General features: G+C 38.3%; 1 protein-coding gene across 6 annotated transcripts in view; it reads right to left on the minus strand.

The window, feature by feature from the left end:
- Positions 1–22,977, minus strand: part of KLHL24 (kelch like family member 24) — a 40,884-nt gene extending 17,907 nt beyond the window's left edge. The window contains exons 1-4 of one of the 6 annotated variants that reach the window (XM_042998737.1): positions 22,886–22,977; positions 15,791–15,919; positions 13,722–13,784; positions 5,808–6,788 (exon numbers count right to left, since the gene is read on the minus strand). In XM_042998737.1, coding sequence (XP_042854671.1) covers positions 5,808–6,727 — 920 coding nt within the window. In that variant the 5' untranslated portion in view covers positions 6,728–6,788; positions 13,722–13,784; positions 15,791–15,919; positions 22,886–22,977. Of the gene's footprint in view, positions 1–2,951; positions 3,413–5,807; positions 6,789–13,721; positions 13,785–15,790; positions 16,235–22,307; positions 22,385–22,885 lie in introns of those variants that run through there. The other 5 variants (XM_007077561.3, XM_042998738.1, XM_042998739.1 and 2 more) reach the window with 5 other exon arrangements.
- Positions 22,978–23,711: the final 734 nt, after the last annotated feature.

Genomic DNA, 23,711 nt, shown 5'->3' on the forward strand with positions numbered 1-23,711 from the left:
TGATATAGAATAATCTCCAAGATACTTATAAGTGATAAAAACAAGGTGCAGAGTGGAGTGTATAAAAAAAAAGTAGGCAGGTACGTGCGCATATATTCACATGCCCACTTCTATATGCAAAGTATATTTCTAAAGAGTTCAAAAAACTGGCAACAGGTATCCTTTGGGGAGAATTGATATATCAAGGGTCAGGTAGAGGGAGACTTACATGTATACTTTTATGTAAAAATGTTTGAGTTAAAAATAAAGAAACTAACATGGAGAAAAATGGTAAACTATGCATACTATAGTATAACAGATTATTATTCTTAAGACGGAGTGGAAAAAATTGAAAACACTGAATTTTAAAATACTCTTTTTTTTTTTTTTTCTGTGAGAGAGAGAGAGAGAGAGAGAGCGAGCACAAGTGGGGGAGAGAGGCAGAGAGTGAGAAAGAGAGATAAACTCCATGCTCAGCATGGAGCCTGATGCAGGGCCCGATCCCACTACCCTGGGATCATGACCTGAGCCAAAATCAAGAGTTGGATGCCCAACTGACTGAGCCACCCAGATGTCCCGAAAATACTATTTCTTAAAAACAAACAAACAAACAAATTAAAAGATTTATGTATTTATTTTGAGAGAGACAGAGATAGTGAGAGTGGGGGAGGGGCAGAGAGAGAGGAAGAGAGAGAGAATCCCAAACAGACTCCACCCTCAGCACAGAGCTGGATGTGGGGCCAATCTCATGACTGTGAGACCATGACCTATGCCAAAATCAAGAGTTGGCTGCTTAACCGACTGAGCTACCCAGGCACCACCACCCCCTGCCCAAAATCTTAATCATATCTTTGTCTACTCATTGGTTTCCAACAGGAACTTGAACCTTGTCTTCCTTATGCACATAATTTTCATTATATAGTTAACTGATTATTAGGCAAGATAAACAATTATTAGAAAAATACTTAAAACTGATTCCAAACTCAAAATGATAAGCTTATTAAATCTTAGCTATCTCTATTCTTCAATGGAATGTGACAAAGAGCATCAAATTTTTCCATAGACATGAACAAACTATGCTTAAAATAAACCACATTAAGCATTTCTGTCTCTCAAACAATATTTCCTATTCTGTAAAAGTATAGCACAAATTTGTAATGCATTTTTATTATTCATAAAACAAGTAAAAACTTTTATTGTGTATTTTTGTGTCAAATACGAGCGTATACACTTTTCATATGGTATTTCCAATCCTCGCAATATTACAAAGTGGCATTAGGCTTATTTTAGAGAAGAGGAAACTGATAGAGACGTGAAAATGCTTTGCCTAAAGTCATGGAATTAACTGTTCGTACAGAGCCAGATCCTAGACTAAGCCTGATTCTGAAGCCAGTATTCTGAACACATAATGATGCTTGCACTTGTTTATTAAAAAACAGTATTATGTATTATTAGTACAGAGATTTAAAGTTACATAATATATATTAATAAAAAGACAACTATTCCTAAGCTTTATTCCTATGATTGGTCTCTATTGTTTTTTCTACCAGGGCTTTACAACTGGTAGTACAGATTATCAGAATTTACATGCTCTTAGATTGGCCCATACTTTCTTTCTAAGTAACCCTATCATACTGTTTTCAATATAATGTATGTTGGGGTTTTCTCTCTCATTTGAGAGACACGTGGGTATATATAGTTAGAATATCCAGTATGGATTGAGCTCCACAGAATACTTGGCACAGGATAAGCATTGAAGAAATACTGGCTGATGTGAGGACTATAACCTAACTGTACAGTGGTAGGAACAGACTGTCATCACCCAAATCCAGAGTTAACTTTTGCATCACTAAAGGTGGGACGACCAGATATACTATGTCTCTTAATGTAATGCCATACAACATATACACATTACCTAGGATGAATTCTAGCCATAAATATTTAACTTGTCTCCATCAAGCTGGAGCTTGTAGAGCTAACTTACAGTTTCCAGTAAACATAGCTAAATTCAACTAAGTAACACCATAAGGAAGCAACCTAATACAGAAGGTGCAATATTCTCCTGGGCAACTTGCCCATCAACAAGTTAAAATTATGAAAAAGAAACTTTTCTAGAATAAAAGACTTGGTGGAAATAACTACATGCAATGAGTGGTCTTTGACTGGATCAAGGTTCATTATGGAACAGTTTAGGGATTGGGGAAATATGGATATGGACTGGGTATTAGTTAATATGAAAGAATTATTATTGGGGCGCCTGGGTGGCTCAGTCAGTTAAGCATCTGACTTTGGCTCAGGTCATGATCTCACGGTTCATGGGTTGAAGCTCCATGTCAGATCTGTGCTGACAGCTCAGAGCCTGGAGATTCTGCTCCACATTCTGTGTCTCCCTTTCTCTCTGCCCCTCCCCTATCGTGCTGTTGCGCACGCTCTCTCTCTCTCTCTCAAAATATAAATAAACGTTAAAAAAATTAACAAAATATTTCAGCTCATGACCTGAGCTGAAGTTAGACGCTCACTGACTGAGCCACCATGGTACGCCTATGTTATTGTTTTAAAGATGCATCCTGAAGTAAAAATAAACAAACAAATAATTTTTAAAAAATTTTTTAAAAATTGAATAAAAGAGAGAAGTCTGGGCTGGAGATATAGGTTTGAGTGTCAATAGCATATATGGTAAGTAAAATGAAGAGAATAGATGAGATAATCTGGGAAGATGTAATATAAGGCAAGACAGACAGGTGTGAACCAAGGGGATGATCAACATTTCAAAGATAAGACATAGAACCATCAAATTGGAAAAGAGCAGCTGGAGAAGAAGACCATAAGGAAAATAGTGTTTCAGAAGCTTGTGGAGGAGAGAGCATCAAGAAAAAGTAAAACAATTGATAATGTCAAATCCTAGTGAGAGATCAAGGTGAATAAAGACTGCAAAGAAGCTAACAAATAACAAATAGAAGGTCAGTAATGACCTGATTGAGAGGAGTTTCAGTAGAGGGACTGGAGCAGAAGTCAGAGGAGTGAACTGTACTTGAAGTGGAGACATCACTCCTCTTTCAAAGAAGTTTGGAGTTTCTCAGAAAGATGAGAACCTGTACAAACAATACACATTGTTCAGATAATGAAATTCCTAGTGATTGGTACTAATATGCAGTAACAGATAAGTGAAAGAATATAAAGAACAGGAGGTGATGGTAGAGTTGTAAAATAAAGCATTTCTCTTTATATTCCTCATGTAATGCCTACATAAAATAAATATCTTCTATTACATTTACAATATTCTGTAAATTCAGTGTAACTACAGTTTGGTTTTTCCTACTTTCCCCTTAAATAAAGATGACATTACAACCTTATACAGATTATTTCACTGTATGAAATGGATTGATTCCCTTAAAAATTGGATGTAAAATACATTTTTACAAATCAAATAATTAAGTGAATTGGAAAATTATCTATTTGTATTCTAAGCTTAATTATCCTTAGGCTGCAATCTGATTTCATTTATGTCATATTTTTATAATGTTAATAATAAAATAACTTGGTTTGATTTTACAACATATATTCCTTGGTCCCTAATTCTAATCTTATGCGTATAGAGGAGATATGCAGGAAAGGTATTATTAACCCTATGTGACCCAAAACCATTCTCTCTGCTATAAGGGCATTCTGTTTAGAAAAATACACAATTTGGGGGTACATGGGTGGCTCAGTTGGTTGAGCATCTAACTCTTGATTTCAGTTCAGGTCATGATACCAGGGTCGTGGGATCAAGCCCCATGTAGGGCTCCATGCTGAGTGTGGAAACTCCTTGAGATTCTCTCTCTCTCCCTCTGCTCCTCTCCTCCGTGCACTCTCTCTTTCTCTCTAAAAGAAAACACACGATTTTCCCCTTGGAGGGATACTGTGTATCCAGAAAAGTTCTAGAACAGTCCCAAAGCTGTTCAGTGTTTTTTCTTTTTTTTTTTTAATGTTTATTTATTTATTTTGGGAGAGAGAGTGAGCACAAGCAGGAGAGGGCAGAGAGAGAGGGAGAGAAAGAATCCCAAGCAGGTTCTGCACTATTAGCTCAGAGCCTGACGTGAGGATTGATCCCATGAACCGTAAGATCATGACCTGAGCCAAAATCAAGAGTTGGTGCTTAACTGGCTGAGCCACCCAGGCATCCCCAGTGTTCTTAATTAATACATTGAAGAACCTTGGTCTTTTACATTTTTGAGCTCAGCCCAAGTTTCATAACAGTCCTTAAATAAAATAACAGCTTAAAAAAATCAGTATATTATATAATAAAATTGTATGTTCTTGTCCTTTGTTAAAAAACTGAGTAAAATATTTTATATTTCTTTCTTATAAAGCAATTACTTTTCATGAAACTCAGTTGACTTTGAAGAAAAAAGTGCACTCTAACTCTAATACAAAGAAATATTACATTATTTTTTTGTAGTTTTAATTACCCAATACTGTATCCAAAAAAATTCAGACTGGGAGTTTTCTTAAAGTGGGTCAGACCTATACTATACTACATAAATAATAATAGCTAATAATTTTTAAGTACTTCTGCACACCACTTCTGATGATGAGTACCTTAAGAGTTATTGCACTTAATAGTTAACCAAGTACTATTTAAATCATCATTCTCATTTTACATATGAGGAAAGAGATTAAATCTTACTATATCCAAACTAGTGTAGATTTTAAAGACATGCTATCTCCTAATCTGCTGAATTTTAATCACATATAAAACAATAATAATCAAAATCAAGTCTAAAAATTTGATTTAAGAGCTATGCTCTAGTAAATTTATAGGAAAAGTGGAGACGCTATGTGAAAATAAAAATAAACACCAGTTTCACAACAATGTGAATATATTTAACACTACTGAGTAGTATACTTAAAAATTGTTAAGAAGGTAAACTTATGTTATATGCTTTTTTTTACCACAATTAAAAAAAATTAGCTTTGTTAGAAAGATATTAGAAACATTTTTTACTGTAATATTTCTCACAATAGCTGTTTCTTGCTTATTCACAGTTTGGCACATTTAGTATTATTCCTTCAATTATTAAAGCATGGATATTATTTTTCTATAGTTTATGAATTAAAATCTATATGTGCTTTATAAATACACATTGTAAGATGATACAAATATAATACTGAATTGAATTCCCACCTCCAAACATAAATTTCTAAATTCTCTCTGATGATACAATTTTTATATTCAGAAAAAAATTTAAAAATTGAGATTGACATTAAATATAGTAACCATGGCAATAAGAAGAGATCTGAAACATGGGTTTTACATCTAAGAATCCACTCAATATATAGCAGCTTATTTACTTCACAATTATATTTCAAGTTGTCTGTTTGGAAAAAAGGGAGTCTGTAAATTGGCCGGTTGTTTTTTATATGTAGAGGCAATCCAAGACAGTCTACCAAAGTCTTTAGTCTACTTTATATCCAAAGGCCCTCTGGAAAGAAAAGTGAAATGATCTGGGATCCTATAAATGTTAAGAGAAATAAGTAGAAATATATTGAGATGTGCAGAGTTGTAAAGACCCTTTGCCATACTCTTTCATAGCTCAGAACAATAACAAAAAAATGTTACTGTTGAATCTAGCCTTCACTGGCAGAGACATTTTATTTTATTTTTGGGGGGAGGGGGGCATTTTAATTATTTACATAATCCATAACAAATCTTAAATCATATAAAGCTACATGTAGACAATACATAAAATGACTAACTGAGATTTCACTCAGGAGGTTTAAAAATATTAAACAAATAAAAACTTGTGTTGATTATGTTGTAGTTCATTCACAAACAGTTTTCTCACCTGCGTGGCCTTGTCCTTGGGGACATCATTTCATTCCCAAGTATGTGGTACCGTCTTGCTTCATGCAACAACTGATAACACTCAGGAGAATTCTGGATCAATTGGTCCACCTCAACTGTTTGGACAAAGTAGTTGGGATGCAACAGAGGGAGTCTCACATGTGTCAGGAGCTCATGTAACAGTGGTCTTCTCAGATCAACAGCACGATAGACCCAACGCATGACGGCTTCAAAAACCATCTCCTCTTTACCAATAACAAGTTCATCACTACAAATATAATCAATAAGTTCATCTTTATCAAGCTCAAGAAATTCTTCATGCTGGGACACATCCTCAAAAGTCTGTAATGCAAAATTCTTGCATTTTGTGAAGAGTGTTTTGAGGGAATGCGTATCAGCAAAGCGCTGGATTCCTAAGCAGTTACAAGGATCAAGTTGCTCCTCTAAGAACTTGGCACATGCATCACGGAGAACACTAATCTGAAAGAGGCTTGATGTTTCAAAGAGATATTGTACATTCTCTGTAGTGATCTTTACTTTTCCAGTATAAACATACTGCAAAAAACATTCCATGGCTTCAGCTAAAATACCATTAATCTCAACCAACATTTCTCTGCTTTCTCTGTGGTCGTTACAAAACATAGCTCTGAAATAGCTACTGCAGGCTGAGAGAACAGCTCTATGGCAAGGAAATTCTTTGCCTTCCACACAAATGATAACATCTGTGAATAAGCGGCTGTCTCGGAATTCATTGAATATCTGGAGTATGTTTTCAGCATGGGATGATCCTGAAGAGAAGTCAAAAAACTCACGGCCTGTCAGAGATTTAGGGTCCATTTCAAAAACTTTACGTTTAGTAGCTGGGGAATCACGCACCCCAAGATCCTCTCTGTTTAGTCTTCGTCCCAATATTAGTACCATTGTTACATCAGTTGACTATATAATTGTTGAGAAATGACTGTTAAGTATCTTCTTTATATGGCTACAAGTAAAAAAAATGAAAACATTTCAATATATAAACAGCACTCCACATAGTTTCATTTTGATGTAAACACTACGACAAAATCACATGATACATCTTATACAGGACATAGAGTATGATCTCATTTCAATTAAAATTGCTAAATAAAAATTTGCATTATGGGTACAATTTGCAATAGTATTCCTTAAACCCATCCCCTCTAAAAGTATTATGCAGGTTGTGAATTACTAATAACCTCTGTCTCCCCTATTACACAGATGGGTTCCATCTACTTACTGTAGAGTTAAGAAGGAATGCTGCAAGACAAAGAATTGGACTACATTCAGAATCCTAATATAAATGTTTTATTATCTTAATATATAGTATTTCTAGAGGGGAATTCAGCTGTATCTGCCAATGGCCTTTAAAAAGATGTATACTGGGGCATCTGGCTGGTAAGGTGGTAGAGCATGCAACTCTGGGTCTCAGGGTTGTAAGTTCAAGTACCACATTGGGTGTAGAGATTACTTAAAAGAAAAAAAAAAGGAAACTGTCTGACCATCAAGTCCCTTTCTAGCAATCTGTTCTAAAGAAATAATCAGGAATATGTGGAAAGATTTATTTACAGGGATGTTCAATGATGTATTAATAGAAAATACTTAAAACAATCTAAATGCCCTACAATAGGAGATTAGTTAAACCACAGTACATCTTAAGGATGGAAGACAGTCTACGCAGCCATTTAAAATTATGTAGACTAGGGATGCCTGGGTGGCTCAGTCAGAGTGTCTGATTCTTGGTTTGGGCTCTGCTCATGATCTCACAGTTTGTGGGTTTGAGCCCTGTGCGGGGCTCTGCACTGACAATACAGAGCCTGCTTGGGATTCTCTCTCTCTGCTCCTCCCCCACTTGCATGTGTTCTCTCTCTCTCTCAAAATAAATAAGTAAACCTAAAAAACTTTAAAAAATAAAATTATGTAGACTATTTAACAATACGGGCAAGTATTTATTAGGTAGTATGTGGAAAGCAGATCATAAAATATATGCTAAAAAAACAGAAAAAAATTATGTATCAGTGGTCTCAGGGAAAGAAAAAAGGAGACACATATGCCAAAAATGGTAAGCAATTTATTTATCTTCTGTTTTTTTCTATTTCCCCCAATTTCAATTATAAATATGTAGTATTTTGTTTTCAGATTTTTATATTTTATTTATTTTTTATTTTTTTAAATGTTTTTATTTATTTTTCAGACAAAGAGAGACAGAGCATGAGCAGGGGAGGGGCAGAGAGAGAGGGAGACACAGAATCTGAAGCAGGCTCCAGGCTCTGAGCTGTCAGCACAGAGCCTGATGCAGGGCTCGAACTCACGGACTGTGAGATCATGACCTGAGCTGAAGTCGGATGCTTAACCAACTGAGCCACCCAGGAACCCCTGTTTTCAGATTTTTAAAACACATGTATCTATGCCCTTCTCTCTTTTGCTAGTAAGAAACATCCCTAAACTTCTCTCAGAAATGACTATGAATAGGTAAACTAATGGATTGAGGCAGGGGGCTGTAGCTATCAATTCTTTTAAATTTTGATTTTTAAGGTGGTTCTTCTACTGCTACTTTTTTTCACATCTCCATAAGTTAATATGTGATCCAAAATGTATTTGTAATTGGCCTAAGAGCACTCAGAATAACTCTCAACTATTCCCATGCCCTCATAATCTCATACAGAATTCTTTCTTCTTCTTTTTTTTTTTTTGAGAGAGAGCAGGCTCAAGTGGAGGAGAGGGGCAGAGGGAGGAAGCCGGGGGGAGGGGGGGGGAGAGAGAGAGAGAGAGAGAGAGAGAGAGAGGGAGAGAGAATCCTAGGCAGGCTACTCACTCAGCATGGAGCCTGACATAGGACTCAATACCTCGACCCTGGGATCATGATCTGAGCCTAAATCAAGATGCAGACGCTCAACTGAATGAGCCACCCAGGCACCCCATCATACAGAATTCCTTCTAATGGTCCCAGCTTATTTCTGAAATATTTCAACAGTCAGACATCCAGACCTAACTATGGCATCATAAAGAAGGCTTAAGAACATCAGAGATAACCCCCAAAATGAAATGCCATCCTACATTCACAAGCCACAAATAAAGTCGAGACTTGAGATTTAACAATCTTAATTTAGGACTGTATTTTATATACTCCATCACGTATTAAATTGTACCCCATTTTTAAAATCATGTGACATAACCAAGAAAATATGAAATATCAAAATCAAGAAGCAACTCACCTATTCCATTCTTTTTCATATTCTTATTCTATTTGCTTTCTTTTCTCCATCACTCTAATGACCCACATATCCTAGTTACAATATTCACTAGATGCTTCCAACTTTCATCAACTCGCTCACTGAGTTTATTTAATTCTGTCAGTTCCATGTCTATTATCATCAACAAATACTGTGTGCCCACCTTTGTCAGGATACTGTGCTACACCTATGGTTTTCAAAGATCTAAAGGTATTACTAGATATTGCTGTTGAAGTTTTTATTTTAAATATAGTTGAGACAACACATATTCACACAAAGATAAATAATAAGGGAGCATAGGCAATATGATGCCACACTGGTACAGACAGCACAGTTCCCACTTACAATGGGAATGTTTTTTACCTCTTCATATAAATTAGCATTTAATCTTCCTGAAGTCCAGATGATAGAGTTTTCCCTGGGCAGATGTATGCCAGGCTATTCTGATTGTTAGGAAAAAGTACCTGGTTGTAACAACATTTGAAGGACACCTAAACGTTTGCATGTACAGAATCTTTTCTTTCTTTTTTTTTTTTTAATTTTTTTTTTTTAACGTTTATTTTTGAGACAGAGATAGACAGAGCATGAACAGGGGAGGGGCAGAGAGAGAGGGAGACACAGAATCTGAAAGGGGCCCCAGGCTCTGAGCTGTCAGCACAGAGCCTGACGCGGGGCTCGAACTCACGGACCGTGAGATCATGACCTGAGCCGAAGTCGGACACTTAACCAACTGAGCCACCCAGGCGCCCCAAGTACAGAATCTTTTCAAAACACTCCTCTCTTCATCTCCCAATTTTGCAGGGAAAGTCAGAAAAAATTCAAGCAATTTTATCAGTCAAATGGAATAAAGATGTGAGTAACTATTTTCATTTGGGATCAGCAGGTGGGGATTCAGAGGCAGTAAGCTGATAGGGAAATCCATGCTGTGTTCATGTAGATTGTGTGGATTTTAAAAGTCATAAAACAACTGAAGAAGGACCATTTTGGTCCCCTCTAAGAATTCTGGCAAAAACTGAGGAAGTTCTTGGAACTCTATCAGGTTAGGCTGTAGGAACAAGTAAGAGCCAAACCTGTGTAATAATGGTCTATTAACTGGTTTGACAATACCACAGGAGCTATATTTCTTTGTATGCATTAAAAAACAAAACAGAACAACAACACTAATCTTTTTTTTAAACTGCTTGCCATGTGCCTGGCACTTTCTAAATTCTTCATACAGATTTAATGTAATCCTCCTAACAACCCTATGAGGTTGTTATTACAATTAACAAAAAGTTGTTTTATAGCCTTAGGACTTTACATACAGGATTGAGACAGATTTTTCTAAATAGGCAAGAGCTATTTACAAAGTAAGTGAAAGACTGATAGGGATAAACTTTACCCTCACTTCTAAGTTAAAAAACAAACAAACAAAATTTTAAGTATTCAAATATACATGCAATTTATTTTCTGTGTAACAAAGTTTGTAATGTAATGAAACAGTTATAGCCATAGAAACTGATGTAGAAGGCCTACTTTTTAAAAAAAAAAATTTTTTTTTTTTAACGTTTATTTATTTTTGAGACAGAGAGAGACAGAGCATGAACAGGGAAGGAGCAGAGAGAGCGGGAGACACAGAATCTGAAACAGGCGCCCGACGCGGGGCTCGAACTCACGGACCGTAAGATCATGACCTGAGCTGAAGTCGGACGCTTAACCGACCAAGCCACCCAGGTACCCCTAGAAGGCCTACTTAAATAAACAAGTAAAAATAAACCTGAGAGAATGTTTATGACTAACTGGTTTTTGGAGCAATGTCAAATACCAGATATTTAGTCAGTAAAATTAGCTTTTCTTAAATTTGAGAGAATATTAGTTTACCCACATGTTATAGTCCAAGAAAGCTAGCTTTTGAACTGAAATCTCATTATGCTTTGGAGGTTTCAGGTAACAGATTTGCCTAAGAATAAAATCTTCATTTTGTTAATTCTAATACCTAAATGAATAAAATTACATAGGCTTAAAGTATTTTATTATCAGTTTTAAAATGTATAATCAAGAACCAAAAAAACAGGGAGAGGTTTCTTCTATCTCTTTTGAGACTTTCCTGACTAGAGAGTTCACGTTTGCCTCCCTGCAGGTCACACAACTTCTTGGGTTATGGCTGCCCACGCATGTGTGTGCCATCCACGAACCCATGTACATATACATGGGTTAAAGTTGAAAAATTCACTAATAATACATATAGTCACTTCCAAATGGACAGTAGCACATATCTCGAATATGCTTTTAATCTGAAGTTATCTCAGTATTGGTTCAATACACAGAAACCTATCTCCCATAGATGAGAGATCACTACTGTGCCTGAATGCCAACTTTTTGTTGTTGAAATTGAAAAAAGTTCAAAGCATGTAATATCACAAGTGATAACCATTCAATTATGATAAACATAAATACGATATGGAATATAACTTATTTTAATCTTAATGCTTTACCAAGTTAAAGCTTCCCAAATCAAAAATTTGTCTATAAATTTGCTTACTTAGTTTAAATTCTTATTGCATTTCAGATTCAAAAAATTCACAAACTATTGTTTTTGACTGGTGATATAAGGACTGGCATCAGCGACAACAAAAATCTTGGACTTTATGCCTTTTGTGTTCTACATTTTTGTTCTCTCAATCTTTAAATGAATACAAAAACAATGCAACAGAATGCAAACAAAATGCAAAACAAAATAACATACTGTAAGAACTAAGAATTTCCTTCTGGCTAAAAGGGACAAGTAAGAAAAATGAAAAGATACTCTGTTTTCTGTATCTAGTAATCATATTGTATCTGGTATTTGTTAACTGGTATCTGTATCTGATAAATTTAGGGATAGTAGATTGAGTGAGTTAAGTATTAATATAAGGCTGATGTTACAGGAGTTAAGAAGGGTTTGTTTTCTTATGCTATTTTCTGCCTCTTATTCTTATAGCTGGTTCCTTGACTGTTGACTGACAAGAGGTCTTCCACTGCTTTCACCCAAGGTAAAACTGAAAATCCCGTATTAGAACAGCTATAAAATCACCTGCTATTACAAAGTATTCAGCAGCAAAAAGATACTTGTTTACTGCTTTGTATTTAAGAGAGACTATCTCATAGATCTGAGCTGTTTGCTTCCAAGAAGCTTTGGCCTGGCTTTTTGCACATCTTCACTTTCTCTAGACTTTCTGAGAAAGTCTCCCATTAACCAGTCTGCACAACACAAAATATAAATTCTTCCTATTGATGACAGGGTAAATAATTTACACAGGGGTCTTAGAAATATGAGATGCATTTCAAAGTGAATCTTTCGGACTTCCAGGTATGCTTCAATAGCTTTTGTTTTCCCATTTTACACAAAGTGTTTTATTTTAACTAGTAATGGTTAAAAATGTAAAGTTACGTTTAATCACATCTCAAAGTAGAGTATCTACTATAGGTTCAAGATTTATAATAAGTGATATAATAAATGAATTCATACACAATCAAGCAAACAAAACATAAATTACAGATTGAATTCTAAAAACTGAGCAAATATCAAAGCATTATCATTCCTTTCAGGAAAGAGCAAGCAACTAAATAAGCATTGCAGGGCACCTGGGCGGCTCAGTCAGTTGAGCGTCTGACTTCTGCTCAGGTCATGATCTCACGGTTAGTGAGTTTGAGCCCCACGTGGGGCTCACTGCTGTTGGGGCGGAGCCTGCTTTGGATCTTCTGCCCCACCCCCACCCCCCTGTCCCTCCCCAGCTCACATGCTTTCTTTCTCAAAAATACACATTAGAAAAAAAATAAGCATCTCTAGATAAAATAAGAGGGGAAGATGTTTGTTCCAAAGGAATATAACGACAGGAAGTTTTATCTAGATAAAGGTAGTGAATACAAGGGTGATCAGACTGCCAAGTCAGCAACTGACTGCCAGAGTCACATGATTTGTCTAGAAAAGCTAGATCCCTTTCTTTCTCTCCCTCATTTCTTCAGGATCTTTATTCCTGATGCTACACTTGAGAGACTTTTCTTAACATAAAGATTCTTCTGGTTAAAGGTACTCTAGCATTGGGGCACTTGGGTGGCTTAGTCGGTTAAGAGCCCAACTCTTGGTTTCAGCTCAGGTCCCGATCTCAGGGTTCATAAGTTCAAGTCCCATGTTGGGTTTCATGCTGGTGATGCAGAGCCTGCTTAGGATTCTCTCTCACTTCTTCTCTCCCTGCTCCTCCCCTGCTCACTCTCTCACACTCTCTCAAAATAAATAAATAAACTTAAAAAGAAAAATAACTAAAGGTACTTTAGGGTTTTATTTCCAACTGTAGAACTCATGCATGTTGTAGACCTAGCTCCTGATTGCTAGGTAGATTTAAAATTATGTTTTTGGCCTATGTCACAGAAACATGAGGGGAGATAACTTATTTTAGTATTTGTAAGACTAGAGAAAAATTAGAAGAGGGGCTAAGGATATCAAGGAGGAGCTGAAACAAGTAGATAAATACTTTATTTGTTAACAGAAATGACTGTGACACTGTCTTCCTTTGATCTTGAGACTAGATATAATTTGTTCCCCATTACTCTGATTGGCCTAAGTAGTCCCTGGTTAAAGAAAGAAAAATGGTTTAGATTATCTAATAGCAATGTTTAGGAGTTTATAAATACTATAAATATAATACCTTTTGAGCATTTGCTTGATCAAAGCCCTGGTAAAAATACTTGTGTTATTTTAATTTCCACACCTAAAATAAACAGAGAACAGCAATTTATAAATAAGATACTAATCACATCATGCATAGTTGGCATTATTTACAAATATATTGAGGGGTGCCTGGGTGGCTCAGTTGGTTGAACATCCGACTTGGGCTCAGGTCATGATCTCACCGCTTGTGGGTTCGAGCCCTGCGTTGGGCTCTGTGCTGCCAGCTCAGAGCCTGGAGCCTGTTTCAGATTCTGTGTCCCGCTCTCTCTCTGCCCCTCCCTCGCTCATGCTCTGTCTCTCTCTCTCTCTCTCAAGAATAAATAAAACATTAAAAAAAATTTAAAAAAAATATATTGAAACAGTTTTAGATTTCAGTTTCTGACTTTCGCACAGTTTAAAAGTTTTGCATAGAAAGTCATTAATGAATAATAATTCCCTAAAACAAATTAATAATTTTGTGCTATTTTACATCTGCATTAGTTTCCTTATTTATCAGCTTCCTTACTTGACAATATTATCTTGGAGTAAAGTTTCTTGAAAGATGAGTAAACAAATATTTGTGTCAACAGCAAGCTAACTGGTGGCACTGAGATGACAAAAATATATATCCTGTGATAATTCTGCAATGGATATTTGAAGACTGTCTGGTAATTGATGTTTCATCTGAGTTTGGGGCCAGTAAATAATAGAGTTGGTCTATCAGTATTAGAAAAATTGACAGTTTAGGGGTACCTGAATGGCTTAGTCAGTTGAGTATCTGACTTCAGCTCAGGTCATGATTTCAAGGTTCATGAGTTTGAGCCCCGTGTCAGGCTCTGTGCTGACAGCTCGGAGCCTGGAGCCTGCTTCGGATTCTGTGTCTCCCTTGCTCTCTGCCCCTCCCCCGCTTGTGCTCTGTCTCCCTGTCTCTAAGATAAATTAACATTAAAAAATTTTTTTTAAAAACCCAAAAATTGACAGTTTAGTCATTATGTAATATAAAACTATGGCATCAATTTGAGAAAATCAGAAAATTTCTGGTAATTCAGGAAAAAAATTTTAGTTTTTAATCCTTAGTTATCTAGATTATCCATATAGAACTCAAATAATTATTTTAAAATCTTTTAATACAGAAATACATATTTTTTCTGCTTTGTTAAACCTTATAAACTTAGTACCTGTGGAAACCAACTAATTCAGCACAATTCTTTTTTTTTTTTTTTTTTTTTTTTGGTGGAAGTGAGGGAGGAGAGGAATTTTCTCTTAAGAGAAAATACTAGAACCTTGAACTGTGCATGGAATAGCAATATTATTTAAACACAAGTGGTTCTGGTGTCTTGCCCAGGTATCTACAAACAGAACTTGTAAAGTCTTAACAACTTTAGGCAAATAACAAAAGTTGATCATGAAAATGAAGAAATGGACTGTTAATTTATACACACACACACACACACACACACACACACACCCACACCTGATTATGTTGTGATTGTGAAGTGAATGTTATTTTGAAGTTTCCTTACTCCCAGAAGTTAGTCAAACTTGTATGTACCCTTGGTAAAAAATATTTCAACTTGGTCAAATTAGGGGATCATTAATCCTAGCTAAGTTAAGTGTTTCTTCCCAATGGACAATAAGATCCTGAGCCAATGTTGGGATTTGGGTCAAATGGAGAAAGGTTTCTGAGCGCTTACTCTCTGTCTGGCACTTGAGTTGCAAATACTGAATTGAGATCCAGTTTAAGACTCTGCAGGGTTGTGGTCCCTGGCTGGCTCAGTCAGTACAGCATGTGACTCTGGATCTCGGGGTTGTGAATTTGAACTCCACATTGGGTGTAGAGATTACTTTAATTAACTAATTAATTAATTAAAACAACAACAAAAAAGAACTCTAAGACTAACATTAAAATAGATTCAAATTTCCAGTGTTTCACCAGCAGAAAACACAGGTACAAATTGGAATAGATTTTTCTCATGACTGATCTGGTCTACAATTATTACCTTAAGGAGTAGAATCACAAGGCAATTCACTAGGGCATTTTGAGCAGAGTTTTAAAGTAATACTTACCACCCTAATAAGTAAGGGCAAGGGACAGAGGAGGCCAATGTAAAGTCGAGAGGAGCTACAATATCACAGTTGATCTACAGTGTAGCTATGCTGCAACCAAGCTTAATTTTCCTTTAGAATTCAGGAATCCTATACAAAGAAAGAAATTACTATCAGTCTTAAAGATAGTGTGGATTAATGAGGAGCTTTAAAGACTAATAAATACCAAATAGTAAAGGAAACCAATATTTTCACTAATGTGGTCTGTACAACTAGCAGTACTGACTTGCCACATACTATGCTCTACACTACTCCATTTTCTCAAATTTAACTTTGAGTGAAGAAAAACACAGCAGAGACAACCAGAAGACTAAAAAGAGGAGGTTTATCTTTAAAGATATATAAAGTTACAAAGTAAATCCAAAGAAGGAAAGCTTAGCACAAAAACAAACACTCAGATCAATGGAACAGAATAGAGAACCCAAAAATGGACCCTCAAACGTATGGCCAACTAATCCTTGGCAAAGCAGGAAAGAATATCCAATGGAATAAAGACAGTCTCTTCAGCAAGTGGTGCTGGGAAAACTGGACAGCCACATGCAGAAGAATGAACCTGGACCACTTTCTTACACCATACACAAAAATAAACTCAAAATGGATGGAAGACCTAAATGTAACACAGGAAGCCATCAAAATCCTCGAGGAGAAAGCAGGCAAAAACCTCTTTAAAATGTTTTTTTTTCAACGTTTTTTATTTATTTTGGGGACAGAGAGAGACAGAGCATGAACAGGGGAGGGGCAGAGAGAGAGGGAGACACAGAATCAGAAACAGGCTCCAGGCTCCGAGCCATCAGCCCAGAGCCTGACGCGGGGCTCGAACTCACGGACCGCGAGATCGTGACCTGGCTGAAGTCAGACGCTTAACCGACTGCGCCACCCAGGCGCCCCGCAAAAACCTCTTTGACCTTGTCCATGGCAACTTCTTACTCAATACAGCTCTGGAGGCAAGGGAAACAAAAGCAAAAATAAAAAGCTTCTGAACAGTGAAGGAAACAATCAGCAAAACTAAAAGGCAACCGATGTAATGGGAGAAGATATTTGCAAACGACATATCAGATATAGGATTAGTATCCAAAATCTATAGAGAACTTATCAAATTCAACACCCAAAAAACAAATAATCCAGTGAAGAAATGGGCAAGACATGAATAGACACTTCTCCAAAGAAGACATCCAGATAGCCAACTGACACCTGAAAAAAATGCTCAACATCACTCATCATCAGGGAAATACAAATCAAAGCCACAATGAGCTACCACCTCACACCTGTCAGAATGGCTAACATTAACAACTCAGGCAACCACAGATGTTGGCGAGGATGCGGAGAAAGAGGATCTCTTTTGCACTGCTGGTGGGAATGCAAACTGGTGCAGCCACTCTGGAAAACAGTATGAAAGTTCCTAAAAAATTAAAAATAGAACTATCCTAGGACCCTGCAATTGCACTACTAAGTATTTATCCAAGGGATACAGGTGTGCTGTTTTGAAGGGGCACATGCACCCCAATGTTTATAGCAGAACTATCAACAATAACCAAAGTATGGAAAGAGCCCAAATGTCCATCAGTGGATGGATGGATAAAGATGTGGTATATACATACAATGGAGTATTACTCGGCAATCAAAAAGAATGAAATCTTGCCATATGCAACTACGTGGATGGAACTAGAGGGTATTATGCTAAGCAAGATTAGTCAGAGAAAGACAAATATCATATGACTTCACTTATATGAGGACTTTAAGATACAAAACAGATGAACATAAGGGAAGCAAAACAAAAATAATACAAAAACAGGGAGGGGCACAAAACATAAAAGACTCTTAAATATAGAGAACAAACAGGGTTGTTGGAGGGGGATAGGCTAAATGGATAAGGGGCATTAAGGAATCTACTCCTGAAATTATTGTTGCACTATATACTAACTTGGATGTAAATTTAAAAATAAAAAATTATTAAAAAAAAAAAAAGAAGGAAAGCCAGAAAAGTGCAACATAGTAAATCCATTATTTAAAAATGACTAGAGGGACACCTAGGTGGCTCAGTCAGCTAAGTGTCAGACTCTTGATTTTTGCTCAGGTCATGATCTCCCTGTTTGTGGCTTTGGGGTCTGCCTGGGACTCTCTCTATCTCTCTCTCTCTGCCCACCCCCCACTCCTGTGTGCTCTCCCTCTCTTTCTCTCCAAATAAATAAACTTAAAAAAAACCAACCGTATACTTTTTATAAATTTCAAATATTTTCACCCTATTTTCTTAAAAGCTTATTTATTTGAACCATTCTATTTAATGACTTGTTAAAAACTATAAATTTACACTCTTGAAATTTTAATTTAAAGCTTTACTCTTGGAGCAGTGAGTGGTTCCTAAACCAAGTTTTACAAATCCAGTATTTAAAGCCCAGTCTTAAAAATATTATTTTTTCTTTCTTTTTTTTTCCTCTGAAAGGAGGATAAAGGGTTTATTTTACATAACTGAATGAAAAATAATTAAAGAAATAGTAAATAAACAATATATTATTTTCAACATTTCTAATTTCTTTTTTATTCTTTTAATTAATTAATTAATTAATCAATCAATCAATTAATTTATTTATTTGTTAAAGTGTATTTATTTGAGAGAGACAGGAAGAGAGAAAGAACCCCAAGCAGGCTGTACATCCAGTACAGAGCCCCACACAGGCCTCAAACCCCAAAACTGTGAGATCACGTCCTGAGCCAAAATCAAGCGTCAGACGCTTAATTGACTGAGCCACACATGCGACCCTTAAAGTTTATTTATTTATTTTGAGAGAGAGAGAGTGCATGCAAGTGGGAGAGGGGCAGAGAGAGAAGGAGAGAGAAAGAGAATCTTAAGCAGGCTCCGTGCCATCAGTTCAGAGCCCGATGCAGGGCTTGAACACAGAAATCATGAGATCATGACATGAGTCAAAATCAAGAGCTGAAGCCTAACCAACTGAGCCACCCAGGTACCCCTAGCGTTTCTAATTTCTTAATGGAACCACCAAGAACATATTTACCCACCATAAGACACCAGAAACCAACTAACACTTAAATTTCTTTCTCTAGGTTTATAGCAATTAGGGATTATCCCTTGTTGACTAGAATTCAAATGGTCAATATGTTCTGACTTTGATTAATGAGAGAAAAAAAGTAAGAGGTATCTAATGATGAAAACTTTAGCAGTGCTTAATGTGTCAGACTTGACAATATAGTTCTATAATTAAAAAAGAATACCCTCTTCTCTCAAATCACAGAACAAAAAAATCAGATTTCTCCATTCAGTGTTTTTCTCCCTTGCCTTGAAACTTTTGGTTACTAATATTTCCCAACCCACAAAGGAAAAAAAAAAATGCTAATTATCAAACATCACACCTAGGGTGCCTGGGTGGCTCAGGCCTTTAAGTGTCCAACTTTGACTCAGGTCATGATCTCACAGTTCATGAGTTCCAGTTTATATATATATACGTATGTGTATATATATACATATATAAATATGTATATGTGTATATATGTGTATATATATATATACGTATACGTATATATATAAGTATGTATACGTATACTTATATATGTATATATATACGCATACGTATATATATATATATGTAAAATCACACCTGCTATCAAGCTGCCTTATTAAGCCTACTCATGCTTCTCACTAGACTTAACATGTAAACTTAATGTCATTTGGTTTTATGCTAACATGTTTCTTTTAGGTATTTAATGCATGATTTTATTTTAAAATCAAATTAAATCTGCAAGGACCCTACCTGCTGCTCTGCCACTCAAACAGGTTTGAGATCCAGTATTTCAAGCAACTTCTCTATGTATAAAAGTACTTGTAAGTTAGTGACTTTTATTTACCTTAGTGGTGACACAAATTATTTACAGAATAAGTTTTAGAAACTATTGAGTACAAAGCCTAATCACTTTTAAACATCAAGTTGCTAGACTTTAGGATGTGCCAAATGCTGAAAAATTATAAGCCCTTGGGTGATGAATTTACAGTGACAAACCCATCAATTAAAGTTAGTTCAGCTATTGTGTTTTTTGTTTGTTTTTAACTTTATTTACTTTGAGAGAGCGCATGAGAGTAGGGGAGGGGGAGAGAGAGGGAGGGGGAGAGAGAGAGAGAGAGAGAGAGAGAGAGAGAGAGAGAGAATATCCCAAGCAGGTCTCCTGCTGTCAGCACAGAGCTCTATGGGGGGGGGGGGGGGAGGGTGTCTAACTCATGAACCATGAGATCATGACCCGAGCTAAAAGCAAGAGTCAGACACTTAACTGACTGAGCCACCCATGAACCCCAGGTATTGTTTTTAACAGGATAAAGAATAAGGGTTTTAAAATGTCAATAGTTGTCAGGTGGCCACATTTTGTTTTAATCACAACACAATCAGAATCATACAAAACGTATTTTTCATATATTTATATGGATACACTTATGAGGCTATTTTATTTACATTTTTCAGTATACAGTCCATACCTAAATATTTATTGAAAAAGGATGTCCCAAATTTCTAGGTAAAAGTATATACAAAAATAACTGCAGTCACTTAATAGTATTTATTTGTCATAGGCTTGACCTTTGGGTTTTAATGAAATGGCAGAAAAACAAGGAAGTTAAAAGAAAGTTTTCTGAAAAAGGATTAAGGTTTTAGCAACTTGAACAGAAGTCAAGAAAGTTTAAATTAAAGCTTATAGCCCTAATTCAGAATATTTCTTTTTTATGTTCAGATATAAGTCACAGGCTTTGTCTAGATATGCAAGCTTTTGAATGCTGATTTAAAGATTGCATTTTGTACTTAGATACGTTAAATGCCCTCAATGCACAAGTGATGAGGAGTGTGGGATTTCAGAAGCTGCCCTTCTGGTATAGTCATCTCCACTTTAATTTTAAAAATATATTAAGAATGCGTAACAAATGAGAACTGTTCATATTCAATTTCTGCTTCAGCCAGGGAACTCAATTTACCTCCTATAGAAATGCATTATTCTTGGGTGAATTCCTATAAATTTACAGGAAAAGAAAACATGATAAAACTCAAGTACCCTATTCATGAAATTAAGCAAACCACATCTATAATACACTGTGGCTAACGTGATTGTTCTTGGAGATTTTATTATTGTCATCTTAATTTACACTTTTTAATGTTTATTGGGGGGGGGGGGGCAGAGAAACAGGGAGAGAGAGAGAGGGTCCAAAGCAGGCTCCGTGGTGTCCCTCCCAAGGAGGGCTAGATCTCTCCAACCATGAGATCATGACCTGAGCCAAACTCAAAAGTCAGAGGCTTAATCCACTGAGCCACCCGGGCGCCCCTAAATTTACAATTTTAAAACAACATATTTGTAATTCATTCAAAATTTTTAATTACAATGGAGATAAATATAGGAGTGTGCCACAGTCCTCTAAACAAGGAAAACAATCTAAACCGGGGTATACAAGGCGCTTAACTTTTAGAACGATATCCCTAAGCTATCATTTATTTATTTATTTTAAGTAGAATTCTAATTTTAATCTTAGTCGATACCGGGTAGATTTTAAATCTATTTTACATTCCTAATAGAAATCAAGCTCGGCTGGTGGACCTAAAAAGCCTAAAAAGTAATTTTTAAAAAGCTGCTTGAAAGCAAGTGATTAATCACTAAAATCAACTGTGAACAGTCACTGCCTCAGGGGTGAGTGAGGCATCCTAAAATATGGCGTTATGGTCCTTATTTAGCTACTCATACGTTGTTTACAGAATCAGCAAGCACAAATTCACATAAGGATTTCCTTCCCACCATCTCGGTAATAAGGCTACACTAGTTAAATAGGGCTAATTTTCCGGTCCTCCAAGGGCGCCCGCGCTGCCGTCCTCTGCAGTCCCAGAACTGCCTAAGGCTCTGGCAGAAGCTGCGGCGGTCACCGAGGGACAGTCGTGACAGGGCTGGGTCTCTCGCTCCAGTCCTTCCGCGCGGGAACGCGCGCCGCTAGCTCCAAAAGGGCCGCAGGAGCGCCGAAGCCGAAAGCGCGCGCTCCCGCGCGTCCTCCAGATCACCTTCAAGGGGGCGGGGAAGAGCTGCTTGGGCACAACGACAGGACAACCGCCAATAAACACTCGGAACTCGCCCAGTCGTCCCGCCTGCAGGCAGCCACCGGCGCCCAATCCCAGCTGTGATAACAGTCAAGAGCCCCAAGTGTCCAGAACTTGGGGGGCGGGGACATTAGGAACCAAATTAAGAAACCGAGTCCTGGACTGGTAGGAAGGTGGGGAGGTTAGGCGGGGACTCCGCGGGCTGAACGCCGGCGCCCCCGCCCGCCCCGACTCCCCGGGGACAGTCGCTCCAGGGCTGGGTTCCCGGCGCTGGCTCAGCCGCCATCCGTGGTAAACAAAGGCTCGCGGGGGGTGGGGGTGGGGGCGGGGGTAACGGTCAGGTGACAGTGCCGAGCACATTTCGTAACCGCTTTAATGGGGCTTCTCTGGCCCGTTGCCCTGGGACCCACCTTGACCCCGTCAGTCCTCCCCAACAGGACCAACGGTGGCCCCCACCAAACGAAAAGACTTGACTTGAGACCTTCTCATTCTCAGTGCTTCTTTCGATTGAAAAAGAGCAGCGCCTCGTTCAAAGCCCATCAGCAACATGCGGGGCCCATCTGCCCAGCCCTGTCCGCCAGCTGCTCCTGCCCTCGAGGCGAAGGGGTGACCCGCACCTGCTACCCCCAGCCCGGGCGGCCATGCTCCTCCCAACCCGCCCCCGGCGGGGCGCGCCAGCAGCGCCGCGGTTCCGGGAGGGTAGTGCCAGGAGGCGGAGGTGCCCTCCCTTCAGGTCTGCCGTTACAGTGCCGGGATTGAAGACCAATCCCCCCCCCCCAGGGTGCCCTGGAGACGCTGCACCCCAGACAGAGGCCCTGCAGTACCAGCCTCAATCTCCCCTCAGGCCCCACGTCTGGCTCCGAGACGCCGGCCAACGCTGGCTTCCTTCTGCAGACACCCCAGTGGTCGCGACCTCGGCCGCCCCTCCGCTCCCGGCTCTGGCCGGTTCGTCGCCTTTCGGCTAGTCCGGAGCTGTCAACCCTGGTACCTCTCGGCGAAGGCTGGAAACGGCCAGCGGCGGCCCCTGCGTTCCCTCAGCGGCCCGCGGCGCAGCGCTCTCCACAGCGCCGGCGTCCCCCTCCAGCCACCAGTGTCTGCTGTAGCTCACAACAAAGGAAACATGTGACCGTCCGGGCCAAAACACTGAGCGTCACCGACCCCTGGCCAATCCGAGTGGGTGCCCCCGCCCTGGGGCACCCTGGGATATGTAGTTCCCACTCCTGGGGCGCCTTCCGGGCCACTAGGGCTTCCCGCTATGGGGGGGGGGGGGTGTCGGTGCCAAATGTGAGGAGACCCAATTAGCAATCTAAGGGTGCTAATTCGGAAATACTTTGTTTTAGGTAGAAACGGGTTAAGGAAATCCATCCGTGTTAGGAGCCTAGTGAGAAACCCCGAGTCATTTGTTTATTGCCACGTCCCCAGGCAAAAGCGCGTTGCCGACAATTCTCAGAACCTTAGAGCGTGGGCCTAGGCATAGAGATCTTTTTTTTGACCCCTGTATACACAACCTGGAAATTTGAGGACCGGAGGGGTGAAAGGGACTAGCTCTGGTTGCTAGACAGGTCAGGGAAACGGCCTTTCTCTGCAAATCTGTTCATTTCACTCATATCAGTCATATCAAATGCTAGGTTACCTTTTATTTTTTTAATGTTTATTATATTTTTGAGAGAGAGAGAGAGAGAGACAGAACATGAGCGGGGGAGGGCAGACAGAGAGGAAGACACAGAATCCCAAGTAGGCTCCAGGCTCTGAGCTGTCTAGCAGAACCCCAGGCAGCTCGAACTCGCCTTAAGATCATGACCTGAGTCCAAGTC

The sequence above is a fragment of the Panthera tigris genome, chromosome C2, assembly GCF_018350195.1.
Source record: "Panthera tigris isolate Pti1 chromosome C2, P.tigris_Pti1_mat1.1, whole genome shotgun sequence".
Taxonomy (NCBI): domain Eukaryota; kingdom Metazoa; phylum Chordata; class Mammalia; order Carnivora; family Felidae; genus Panthera; species Panthera tigris.